The sequence below is a fragment of the Falco naumanni genome, chromosome 5 (assembly GCF_017639655.2).
Source record: "Falco naumanni isolate bFalNau1 chromosome 5, bFalNau1.pat, whole genome shotgun sequence".
NCBI lineage: Eukaryota > Metazoa > Chordata > Aves > Falconiformes > Falconidae > Falco > Falco naumanni.
Window position 1 is genome coordinate 15,627,789 of NC_054058.1, and position 12,933 is coordinate 15,640,721.

Consider the following 12,933-nt stretch of genomic DNA (forward strand, 5'->3'; position numbering starts at 1 on the left):
GTCCCAGCCATTAACAGTTATGCTACAAAAATCATTCCAAATTAAAACTTAGCCTTTTTTTTTGAATAAAAGTTGCTGTTAAAGAAAGCCACAAATTCAAAATTGTGGGAGGATGGAACAGAGATAGAAAAAGAAATGCGCAGATAGCTAAAGCAATCTACAACCCAGTGCAGAAATACTTACAGTGTGGCTAGTTAAGTTATGCAAGGTATCCCCTACTGTCTTATTTAGCGTAATTATCATCACACAGTCTATGGTGGGGGTTTACAAAACTGCAATTCTGACCTTTCAGGAAAGCAAAGCTATTAATCTGCCATGCTGACTTATTTACTGCTCACCTTCCTCTCATGTGATCTTTGCTTTGACTCACCGAAGATACTGGTGCACCTCTTGCATTTTTCCCTTGAAGCGATACCAAGCCCTGCTGATTATTTTTGGTTATGTGCCTTTTTGTGTTTCCTGCTCTCATTTCATGCAGGATGTATATGATGCATCACCAAAGCGATCACACATTTCCTTATACCACTTAGGCTGGTGGTAAGGCAAGCTCATCTTGTCTGAAAGTGTCTCCCTACATGGCCTGCTGGGAAGTATAGTGCTAAGAATAAAGATGACACATGAGATTTACAGGTACTCATGATCCAAGTATTCTGAATCTGAAATGCTGTAGGGTATAGTATTAGAAGCACTATAATTTTGTGGAAAATATCATATGGTAAGGACCTGCTTCAGAGTTGGTACACTGAGTGATTGACATTGCTGCTGAATTTAATGCTGAGTGGTTTTCTGAAGCCTGGGACACTGAGCAACTGTTTCTTTCAAGTACAAGGTATGAACACCTTTGAGAGAAATACAGACCCTTGATCGTGACTGTATTCATCAGGATCACATCAAAGAAATCATGATTTGCATCAATCTTGCCTCCAAGAAAGACCATGAATCTTGTGCTCGGGTAATGGGAAGCAAGAGATTTATCTTCTTATAGCCTTGTGAGGTGGATTACAGTACTAGCAGTGTCTTGACAGGTGGAAATTAAAGCACGGGAAGACTGAATTAGTTAGGGTTCCATAAACATGCTAGTAGAAAAGGGATCAGATTCCTTAGCATCTTGGCTAAGAGGCCAGAGCAATCATTCCTGGTTTCAGGTACCAGAAACAAAACAAAAACAAAACAAACAAACAAAAAGATGGTGAGTGCTGATTAATGACTTGATCCTCAACCCCATTCAGTAGAAGAATTAAATGCTGTGACAGGATCATGTGCTCCAACCTCACACAGCCAGGGGTCATATTTGGGCTGTGTCAGTAAGAAACATTCCTGAAAGTTCATGTGTACTCACTGAACAAACGTAAACAACTAGCAGACAGCAGTGTTTCATAAATGCTAATCTACTACACAGCTGTTTACTGCATTAATACCCTAATAACACACGTGATACTGTATCACTACATCACCTTCATGCAATATGTACAACAGCATTTATAGATTTCATGTCTAAACCTAAACTGCCATTGGCACCTCAACATGTGAATACAAGTTTATTTTCCTCTGAATGTGACCTTCCAACCTTGATGCAGGTTGCTGTTAAAATGATTTAATAAAAAGGTAAAACAAAACATTGCCAACTTTATCTTTTTTCATCAGACAGACTTTTGAAAGCTGAAACTCCATTTTTGTGTATGCAACAGTACACACACATCTCAAGAGAGGGACATTCTTTACAGATCTTCAGCTAATAAGTAGGCACATCCAACAGCAAAGACAAGGAGACATCTTCAAACCCTTCAGGAATACAAAGGGATAGGAGTGGACTTTGTAGTGACAGACCACAGAAATACAGACATACCAAAACAGCATAGGAACAGTCTGTTTCCAGGGTTAAAACCTAGTTTTGCATATCTTAAAATGACAACATTTCCCTAAGGTCAGCTTCATTCTTTTTCTAAAACCTTCTTTTCCCAAGTTTCTTCTTACCTAAGTTTTATACAGAGGGGAGCCCAGTGATTTCCGTGAAGTTGGTTCCAGTTTACATCATTGTGAGAGAATCTAAAAATTTCATGTACATTTCTTCCTCCTGCTTCATGAGGACACCACATAGCTATACATTCTGGGATTAATCACATTACAGAATGACTTAAGTGTTACAGAAAAGGCTGGGAACACATTCAAACAGACCAAGATACTGTTAAAACATATTTTTTTTTAACAGAAAAAAAATCAATCCACCAAAAATTATTTTGCAGGCTACATGTTCTGATTCCCTCTACAACTCCTCTCTAGTTTGAGGGTAAGTGAAACACTCCAGCATGGTTCATCTGTTACAGAATATCTGACTTTTATTGAGCTTTAATACTGAATCATCCTCTGGTTGTTTGCATATACCCTTGAGTAACTGAATGATGGTCTACCAGCTTCACTATTTTTGTTGTAATTACCCTGTTTTTGAATGATGCACTGCCTCTGAGCACAATGTACTGACCCTAGCGGTTTTTTTACAGGGAATTCCTAAACAGCTTTCATGCATTTTGTAGTTCATCTGTATTTGAATTCCAGCAAATCTGATGTGTCTCAGATATGTCAGATCTGAGTAAGCACTGGGCTGGTGATCTGCCTGCATGCAGCAAATCCTGTATGCTTAATATCCACACACATAGATCAGCTGTGCAATCTGTGCACTACAGGTCCAACATCCCTGCGTCAGGATTTACTGCACTGGTAACACAGGAATGACCTTTCCAAGTGCAATAATGCAGGGCAGCTGGTTTCTCAGCCACATTGGGCTCCAGTTGTTCCTCATTTGAAACATTGTAAAGTGAAAGCATCTATTTATTTTCCTCTGAATGTGACCCTCCAAACTTGATGCAGGTAGCTGCAATTATTTTGGCATCCCGTAATGCCTGCCTGGCTTTTTGCTCTACATAAGCTGATACTCCACCCCGAGACACATTTCTACAACTCTTATTAACTTAAAAAGAAAACAGAAACTGAAGATTTCAATTGTCAATATGGCTTCCTCCACTTGATGTATTGAGCAGAGACCATATCCATGCCTGAGGACTAAGTTAGGAATATTAAAAAAAAAATGTTAAAAAAAATATTAATAGAAACTAGAATTCAAGTCTACCAGTTTTGTTGGACTTTAAAGTCATTTATTACTGGTATAGCTTAATACTTTAGATCATCAGAAGACTAATAAATACATTTTGCTTCAAAGGTTGGCTAGAAAACCCTACAACTCTAGGTTCCATGGAAAACTGCAATTTTGAATTATTTTGTTAAACAATGAAAATAAGAAATCAGGCCATTTAAAACACCATAGGAAAGAGAATAACAGGCATCAGTGCCAGAATGCCAGTTGCTTCTGGGTTTACAATATTGCCTTAAAATACAAAACACCAACTGCCCAGCTGCCTGTTATTCTGGTAAATTTTCCTCAAAAAAAATTTTTTTTTAAAACTAGAAAACTTATTTTAGGTATCAACAGATAATTCTGATTCCAGTGTCTTGAAGAAGTAGACTCAAAACTAAACATAGCATTACAGGGGCTTGAACCTGCATTATGGGTTTCTAGGGCAAGTCTCTACCAGTCAACCACTGACTCTAGGATGAACTTTTCTCTCAAAGGTTGGTTTTTCATTCAATGAAACAACACTTTTGATGTTAGTTTTTGGTGTACTTTTCCTACCCGCTTTAACCATAGTCTGCAGTTTATTATTCATGTGAACAAACATAAGTAAGCTATAGAGAAAGTGTTCATCTATGCATGCTAGTAGATGGAACTCTAAAGGCTGAAATCAATGACTGTCCTGAACTATTTGTACTGTTGCTTTTCCTAAGGTTGCTCCTGTAGAATGGACAGTTTGACAGGACACAACCTCTGGCTGGTTGCTGTTTGCAATTCAGTAAACTCAACTGAAATTAGCTATGATTTACTCTCTAGTACTTAGAGATGTGTAGTTTCTAAGCCATTGTACCTTCTTCCCTGAATTTAATGCTTCTTCGTATGTTTATTTTTTCTCTCAAATGCACATTTAATATAAGCACTTTGTATCTAAAGCTTTCAAAAAAAACCTCTCCGATTGTATTTTAGCACCATTACTAAAGCATATATAACTAAACACAAAATAAAGTAACTGTTAAAAGGTTTATAAAAGTAAACTAACCAAAACTCTTCACTGACCTTTCTGGAAACAATAGGAGTCTTAACTTTGTTGAACGACTGTTAGCTTTTCATTCATGCCAAACCAAACAGCATTGATTTCTTTAGTACAAACAGATCTTAAGAGAGGTTAGAGCTTTTATGCCTTCCCATCAGATACTAAATAGGCCTTAAATACCCTGAACAGCAGCACCTGGATTGTCTTGCCCATAAACCCAACTGGGAGTGCTATTTGAGCTCTGTTCCAGGCCTCATTTGAACTTCCAGGAGCAGCAAGGTTAGAGCCTCTGTGTTAAGGGTGAGCAGACAGGGCTGTAACCTCACAAACCAAGCCCCCAGCAGTGCTGGGACAGGGGTGGTTTCAGCTGCCTAGTTACCACCAAACAAGGTAGGTTAATAAATCAGTTCTAATGCCAGCTTGGGAAGTATAGGGAGCAAGTCAGGGTTGGCAGGTTATGTGCTGGCTGTCTGCCTAGGCAGGGGCTGGATGCTCAGGCCGGACCCCACCTGTGAGATGCCCCATGCTGTAACGAAAGCTGTTACCCTACAGAATACAAAGAGGTCACATCCAAGAGATTGGAAGGTGGGGACCAGAGTGAAAAGCTTGTTGTGTTGAAACACAGGTATGGGTTTAAACTTGAGCACTGATCTGGAGAAATGATCTGCATTGCTGAAAAAGGTGTGTGTGCGTTCCCTTACTGGCTCTTACCCACCTCCCTCCCACGCACCGTGCCTGGGTGCAGTGCGAGGACGGGGATGAGGAGTCCCTGTGCACCTGAGCGCAGCTGCTCGCCCCCCGCCCCCCCGGCCGGCCATGTGCCGCCTGAGGCCGGGCCTTAGCCGCTGCCGCAGCAGTGTGGAGCCGCGGGCTGAGGTGAAGCGGGGAGGGCATGTCTGCCCTCCGTTCCCTGCCGGCTGCGGCCGCTGCGCTGAGCACCTGAGGCGGCCTGCCCGGAGTGGGGCTGAGGGGTGGGCGGCCATCCCCTAACAGCCGGCCGAGGGGCGGCCAGACACCCGGCCATCCCCTACCCGCCGCAGCGGCTCCCGCGCATGACATCACCGCGCGCGCAGCCCATGCGCCGCCGGGCGGTGCGGCCCCGCCAGCCCCGCGCCCCCTCCCCGCGCGTGCGTGGGGGCGTGCCGGGGGCAGGGGCTGCCGCGCCGCGCCCGCCGCCGCTCGCCCGCCCGCCCCGCCGGAGCGCCCGCCGCCCCCGCACCTCGGCCCCCCCCCGCCCCCGCGGCCGGCAGGGAGGAGGATGGCGGAGAGCGAGGCCGAGACCCCCAGCACGCCCGGCGAGTTCGAGAGCAAGTACTTCGAGTACAATGGGGTGCGGCTGCCGCCCTTCTGCCGGGGGAAGATGGAGGAGATCGCCAATTTCCCGGTGAGGGACAGCGACGTCTGGATTGTCACCTACCCCAAATCAGGTAGGCGGGCGGGCGCCCTCCCTTCCCCTCCCCGCCGGGCTGGGGGCCGCTCTCCTCTCCCCGGCTCGCAGGGCAGCCGCCCCTGGGAGGTGCCCGCTCGGCCCCGTCCCCGCGGCCGTCCCCGCCCGGCGGCAGCGCGCAGCGGCGGCGTGTCCCCGCGGGAGGCCGGGCCCGGGCCTGCGCCCGCCGCCCGTGCGGCTGGGAGTCCCGGCGGCCTCGGAAGCCCCTCCGAGTTGAGGGGGGCGCCCGCCGTGGGCCCCGGGCACGGCTGGGGCGGCCCTGCCCAGGGTTGCCCACCGAGCTGAGGTACGAGCCAGCGCCAGGTGACTCGGGGGTAAAGGCGCTCCCTCGGGGGTGTGAGCTCTTGCTCGGTGTAGATGCGGAAAAGCGGGAATGTATGTAGCGTGCCTGCGTGCGGATTTCTGATGTGGCACACAGGTTTGCTGTCGGCTCTGCAGCCCTCCGTACTGCACTCCCGAGCCGGCCGCCCAGATTGTTCTGGGAGAACATGTGCTCCAAGTGCAACCCTTGCTGCACGGTCTGAATTACCAGAAACATCCCCCGTTAGGCAGTACAGTTGTGCAGTTCTCATGTAAGCATATCCTTTGGCCGTTTTGTACCATTCAGGTGTCTGCTTTTAGTGTCCTATTTCTTACCCTCTCCATTTCCAGGCAAAAATGTTTGAACAGAATTAATATGGATAAAGTGCAGCCTGCGAAGAGGCAGACAATATGGTAGCTTTGTAACCCACATGATAAAACCAGATACTTTTCTTAAGCACGTTCTTGAGTGACTTTTTTCCTGATAATAAGGAGTCTTTCTAGAAAATTCAAAGTCTGCTGGAGATAACAGATGTTAGCTCTGTAAATACTCTTGTAAAACAACCTTTCAGTATTGTAGGTTTCTGACATTCTTCATTGTTTATTGTATGAATGGCTAATGCTTTTCAGTGTCCTGGTGTGCTGCTTCAAACAAATTGTCTACAATGCAGCATCTATTTATGTCACCATTTCTCAAGCAGTTTCAAATATTTGTCTTCACATTTTTTTGATGCTTCATTACTAATGATGCTGTTAAAGACTGGCTAGAGCTTGATAGATGCATACATTAGATAAGGGGTAGTATGTAGACAGATGGTTCCCGAAATGCTAGTATTAGGAGCAAACAGCCACATCTTTATCATTCTTTTGAACTGTCTTCTTCAAGATTTATAGCATACAGCAATAATGCTATTTAAGTTTTTCCGTTTTAAGATCTCAGGGTTTTGAATCTAGATTTATGGGGTTCCTGTGTTAGTATTGCACCCCAACTTCATATAGGCAGATTGTTAAATATCCTCAGCTAACCTCGGTTTTCAGCAGCTGGCCACAATATAGCTAATAAATCAGTTGGCAATAGCTTAGTTTTGGTGGCTATATAGTTGGCTGTGGAAAGCCAGCTTGCATAATCATATTTAATTTGCTATGAATATAGCAACATCAGACTAGGGCTCTTGGGACCCTGGCTGGGGCTGGTGGCAGGGAACTGTCCACTTAAAAACTGTTTTACTGGCAGGGCTTGCTACAAGAGGATTTACCAACAGTCAATGTGAAAGAGGGAATAGGAAGATTGAGAACTGGGGCACCAAACCTGAAGGGACAGTGTTGTGTGGAGGAGCTGGGGGAACAGCCCTGGGATCAAAATAGATGCCGTATTATTTTACTTGCCAGGAAAGGCAATACTGAAGTCTTGAGGAATCTGATACCCTTGTCATGGGAATAGGCTCTAGACGGTAATAAAGCCTGCAAGCTCCACCTTTAGGTAGCCTGAAGTCTACAGAGACCCTTGGAACTTGTTTTGTCAGCTGATCCTGTGTGGGTTACAGCTCAGTGCCTTATTTAGGGCTTCTAAATCAATTATCAAAGGGTCTGCCGACTAGGGACAGGCATTTCAGTAGAAATTAGGCTGCCCTAATATGGTTCCCATTGATTTAGCCAAGGTCATGCGGGAAGTCTACTACAACAAAACCAGAAATCAAATCCAGAACCCCAAACACCTCTGTATTTCCTTAACTACAACTTCATCATACATCTACTACTGCCTCTCGTAACATTGACAAAGATTTTTCTGTTTACTGAAGCTAATGAAAATTTTCATAACATTGCTGTCATCAAAAAAAAAAGTAAGTTTACAAAACAGATTTCATGCACAAATTATATTTGGGGTGAAATATTTTGGCTTTTTTTTGGGTAATATTTAAAGGTAAAACATGGTTGGAACTCTTGATCTAGTTTCTGTTAATAAATTAAATTTGAACAAAATTTCAAGAATATTTCTGATGGAATTTTAGGAAAATGAAACATGCATCAATGTCAGACAGGTTCAATGGAAAACTTCTGTTGTTCTCTAAGGAAATTGGTTTTGTTCAGTGTTTCACCAGCTCTCCATCTGCTCAGACTGCGGAGAAGATACAAACAAGTCTGTCTACTAGCAGTGTGAAAGGCCAGAGCCTCTAGCTCTTCGGAGCCCTATGCTAGAATCTAATAGGAGGAGGCTCCATCAGTAGCTGTTGTGACCGTATGTTGGTTTATCTGACATACAAATTACACAAGTGGCTTATAGGGCCAGGACTGCTTCAGTAATCCTAGGGACTGATGAAGTAGTATGTATGCCATTTTGAAGATGTGATACTCTGCAAGACTACACAATACAGCTCTAAATGTGAAATGGAGATAGTGCTTGGAAATAGTTACCGATACTGGTAAATTGGGAGTGACCCAGGAAAAAGCTGGTCGAATAAGGGTAGAAAATTGAATGTACCAGTGGCCTTACTGGGAATAATGTAATAAGCCTAATGGGAAATGGCTCTGCTTTAGTGTGATTTCCACTGATGGATGGCTAAGTAATGATCCTCCTTGTATCTTAATTATCCTTAACACCTGTGTCCAATCAATGGTAAAAGCTTTTGGGAGCTGCTGGACTAAACCTGGAGACTCATTTAGACATGTAAATATGTGGATGTACTTACACTTCTATGTATGCATACAGTAGAACTGCAATTACAGAAAACTTTATCATGATGTATCATTTAAAATCAGGTGTGCTACTGCTCTTGAAGAAATGGAAGTCACAAGTTGTGTCTTTCATGTAACTTTGTAGTACAGAATGGGCAGGCTGAATGGGATGCACTGAGATTTACAGTAGCTGTAAGTGTAAAATGGAATACCACTCTAAAATTAAGTAATTGGACCTCATAGAACAGGTTGCTTCACAAGTAAGATACAAATGCAGTGTTCATAGGAGACACTGTACCTCTGTCACAGCTTTGCTTGGATCCTTTCATACTGTGCGCTTTTTGTACCCTACATGAAAATTAAAATTCTCCTCTGTGAACTTAAACTGTGGAATTAATGAATAAGCAAAATTTTTTCAGTATTCGCTCAGTCACCATGCCAAGAGCTAGATTAGCTGTCTATTAAGGTCAATAATTTCAATGGAATTAAATCAGTCCCTGAAGTACAGTATTAAGTCCAGGTTCACTTACTATTTTGCTGTATCTTACAATGCTACTGTACATGATCTGTCCATTTGCTTTACTCCTAAGTGGTGTACAATAGCTCTCAACACCATCCTGCATCTGTTCTGAATGAATGTGCATTTTGCATTCTTGGGTCAAAGCCCACAAATTAATGCCTTTTGTAAAACTGGTAATTTGAGAAAGTGAACTATTTACATTAGTAATGAAGCTGTCTCTCCCATGTTGTTTATTTTGCCAAATAATTTTCTGGGATTCTGTGTGGGAAAATGTCAGTTGTTGGGCAAGTATCAGCTTCAAGTCCAGCTAGTTCATGAGAACTCTCGCATTTAGCACCAGACAACAGGTCAGAAGAGCAAGTGCTGGATATGGTCTTTATCTGCCTGGAGGTGTTTTTTTTTATAGACAGCTTTTTGAATTTTCCTTGCAGCACTGGATTCTTATAACAACCCATTAGCTTGTAGGGAATATGATGGCTGACTCTAGGCCTCTGGCTTAATGAAGTGCCAGCAGTGAATTTGCAGATCAGTTCAAGGACAGCTTTTGTGTGTGTACATTCATTGAGTTCTCCTCTTTCAAATTCTTTAGCACTTACCTCTGGTGTTACATGAAATCAACCAGAGAAGGTTAAATCGAGCTGTCCATTATTTTATTTGCTTAAAACATTCTCTATGTACAGAAGAAGGTTGTGCTTCTCATTGCAACTGTTGGTTGAGTGCATTGCGTGCATTGTGGGTTTTCTGTCACCTCCGGTTTTGTGTGCCTCTCCCACTGCATGCATACCGCTCTTTTTATCCTCTTCTATTTCCAGCACTCCTGAATCCAACACCTCCTCTTGCTGGGACACTGGCATGCCCTGATCCCTTCCCTGTCTGATGGGAGAATCGCTGTCCTTCCTCTTTCTCTGCTAGGGGCTCTGTCTGCACTCTTCCATGGCCCATTTCCCTGGTACTATAATCCCTGTTAATTTTTCCATGCCAGGGACACTATGTGCCCCAGGGTTTTCTTCTGTTATGGGGAAACAGTTGTTTGATCCATTGACCATTACAACAGTGACAATCACAACTGCTGGGCTGTGAACCAGATATAGAGGCCACAATGAAAACCCCACTTTTCTTGTTTGTCTCATTCTCCAGTAAAATTAATAGACTTCTGCTTATCAATATCTAGAATATTCTTAGATCAGACACAGCACTTAAATTATTACACTTAAGGCAAAGGGAGGCTTGAACCATTGGGGATGTAGACACATGTAGTTTTTTATTTGGCTGTGGAATTGGTGTAAGGGCTTCTTATCTCTGGCCTCTTGTTTCTTCCCCTTCACCTTCCTATAGCCTTAGCTGTCTGTGGGACCATGTTATAAAAACATACTGGCAAAATGTCTTGATCTAAGAAAAACACCATAAACAAAATGTACCAAACAACTATGCCTTGTATGAAATCTTGCTTTGTTTGTCTTGTGCAATCCTACCCTTCATGGTTTTCTGCAGACTATTAAATATAATCTCTTGGCAGTGAGGTTACATTTACCAGGAAAATTGGTTTCTGATTCTTTAAGCATTATTGTACTGCACAATAATACTTATTATTCAATATAAAGAGTATTAATTGCTTGACTAAGATTATGTGGCTACACATGACCTATGCTTGAAGGATCATTCTGCAGTCTATGGACATCTAACCCAACAGCTAACATGCCTGCAGTTCTCTGCCATAGCAATCAGTGAGTAGGTGACAGGTCTGTATGGAGGTGTGTCAATTGAGTATTATGTCAGGGAATTGCTGTGCCAGTGTCCTATTCCCTGCCTGTAAGCGTACCCTCATTATGGCTTTGTAAGTTGTACTTCTGCAGTGCCCTGGCTTGCTGCATGACTAGCCAACATGTAGTAGTGGCCTCTGCATGATGGGACAGACTGATAAGCCTAAGCACAAGGAATCAAATTCTCACCTACCCAGCTATGCATAGGTCTGACGCTGCTGACAGTCAGTCCTGATTTGCAGTCATAAATGAGAGGAGAATCGGACTGAAGGGTTGCCCAAGGATGTGCCCAAGTTGTGGGAGTTCCTAGGCTGGGAGCTATCAGACGTAGCGACATGAGGCCACTGTGGTGGATTGCAGAGGTTTACCCCGGTAATGGGAAGTCTGAGATGGCCTTACGCAATTGTAGGTAAGGCTCCTCAGGTAACATGAGCATCCACATGGATATTTGTATGTTAAATTAGCTGATTTGCCTTAATTTCTACTGTTCTCATATGGAACTCCTCCCAAGAGTTTTGTTGGTATTTTGTAACAACCGTTTTGCAGTTGCAAAAGAGCTAGATTCTGCTATTCTGGATTTATAGTCCTATTCTTTCTGCAGGATTTTGGTACCTTGAGCTTAATCCATTTTCATTTAAAGAATGTATGCAAATGTTACTGGCCTGGAGGCATGGTGCAAGAAATTATGAAGCTGGTGTAAAAATCAAAACACTTTTACACAAATACATTTGGGATTCTTTTCCTTTGACTTCTGTTTTTTGAGGCAATATTATGCACACTTAAAAGCTTTTCCCTATGACATGGAATGGTAGGAAACCTCTTAGTTTCATGCATGTGAATGAGCAAGTTAGTGTCTTTAAAATCAGAATATGGTATTTAACTTCTTTCTTTTACATTAATATCACAGTTACTTGGTTTCTTTATGTTAAGTAATTTATAAAGCTCAGATACCATTCTGTTTTAATGCGATACGAATGTGCATCAGTTCTGATAACAACTGGCCAAAAAGTATAGACTTGGGCAAACAGAAAGGGATCAGCCAACTGCCATTGGCTGATGGAGATACGTTTTTGTGAGCTGTCCTTTTAGGGACTGATGTACAGGGTCCATATTTTAATCTGATTTCATGCTTTTGCTGACTTAAGTCATGTTCCTTCCATCAATTAGAAGAGTAAAAACTCTGCTGCATAAACTCACTTCATTGAGGACTACTCAGATGCAGAAAGTAACACCTGTATGTGTTGCTGGGGGTTAGGGCCACTGGGTTTCTGTGCTTTGAAAATCCCTTTGAATTGGGTCTATCTTCTGTTTTATTTATGTATAGCTCAAAATACCTTCTGGTATTGACTTAGTCTTAAATACTTCTAGGCAAAGAAATGATAAATCAAACCATCAAATAATAGGTGATTGAAGGCAATGTTAAGTTTGCCACTGATGCATTTGACTTGATCTCAATGGGAGTGGAATTGAATAGGTCCTTAAGTGCCTCAAACAGGAAATAAAGGTGGAAAAGAAAAATCTGTTGTTAAGGAAAACTTATTTTTATCTGCTAGCAGTGTTTCTCTCATGAGCCTTTTATCAAACCAGCAAACAGATGTTACTAGAGACAGGACAAATGGTTCAGAAGAATTCTCCAGCTAACTAATAGGTTTTGCTGGGTCTTTTGCAAGTGTAGCGTAATTGCTTCCCTGCTGTGACTAGTGCAAAACTCAACCAACTTGTTTTGAAAGCTGGGGGGGGGGGGGGGGCAGTCGGCGAGGGGAAGGTTTTACCCTTTGTGGAAAGTGTATTATGGACATATGAAATCACTGTTGACTGGATTAGAATCATCCTAACCCAACAGCCAGTCATTCTGACTTCATAGTAATGTTGATCTTTTATAATAAAGATATTAATTAAAGGATGCAAAATGCTTGAACATTGGACTGAATTAGATTAAGCACGCTTAATTTTTTCATTCTTACTATGCAGTCTTTTATTAAATGCAGATGTTTTTCTTGTTGGGTACAGTAGGGATTCATATACCCTATGCTGCAGGGAGAGAACTACCCCCATATTGTCCCATCATTGATGCAA

At 42.8% G+C, this 12,933-nt stretch overlaps 1 protein-coding gene across 2 annotated transcripts in view; it reads left to right on the forward strand.

Moving 5' to 3' along the window:
• The first annotated feature begins 5,314 nt into the window (after positions 1–5,314).
• SULT4A1 (sulfotransferase family 4A member 1) overlaps positions 5,315–12,933 on the forward strand; it is a 30,704-nt gene continuing 23,085 nt past the window's right edge. For both annotated transcript variants that reach the window (XM_040596635.1, XM_040596637.1), the window contains exon 1: positions 5,315–5,584. In XM_040596635.1, the coding sequence (XP_040452569.1) occupies positions 5,416–5,584 (169 nt within the window). In that variant the 5' untranslated portion in view covers positions 5,315–5,415. The remainder of the gene's footprint in view (positions 5,585–12,933) is intronic.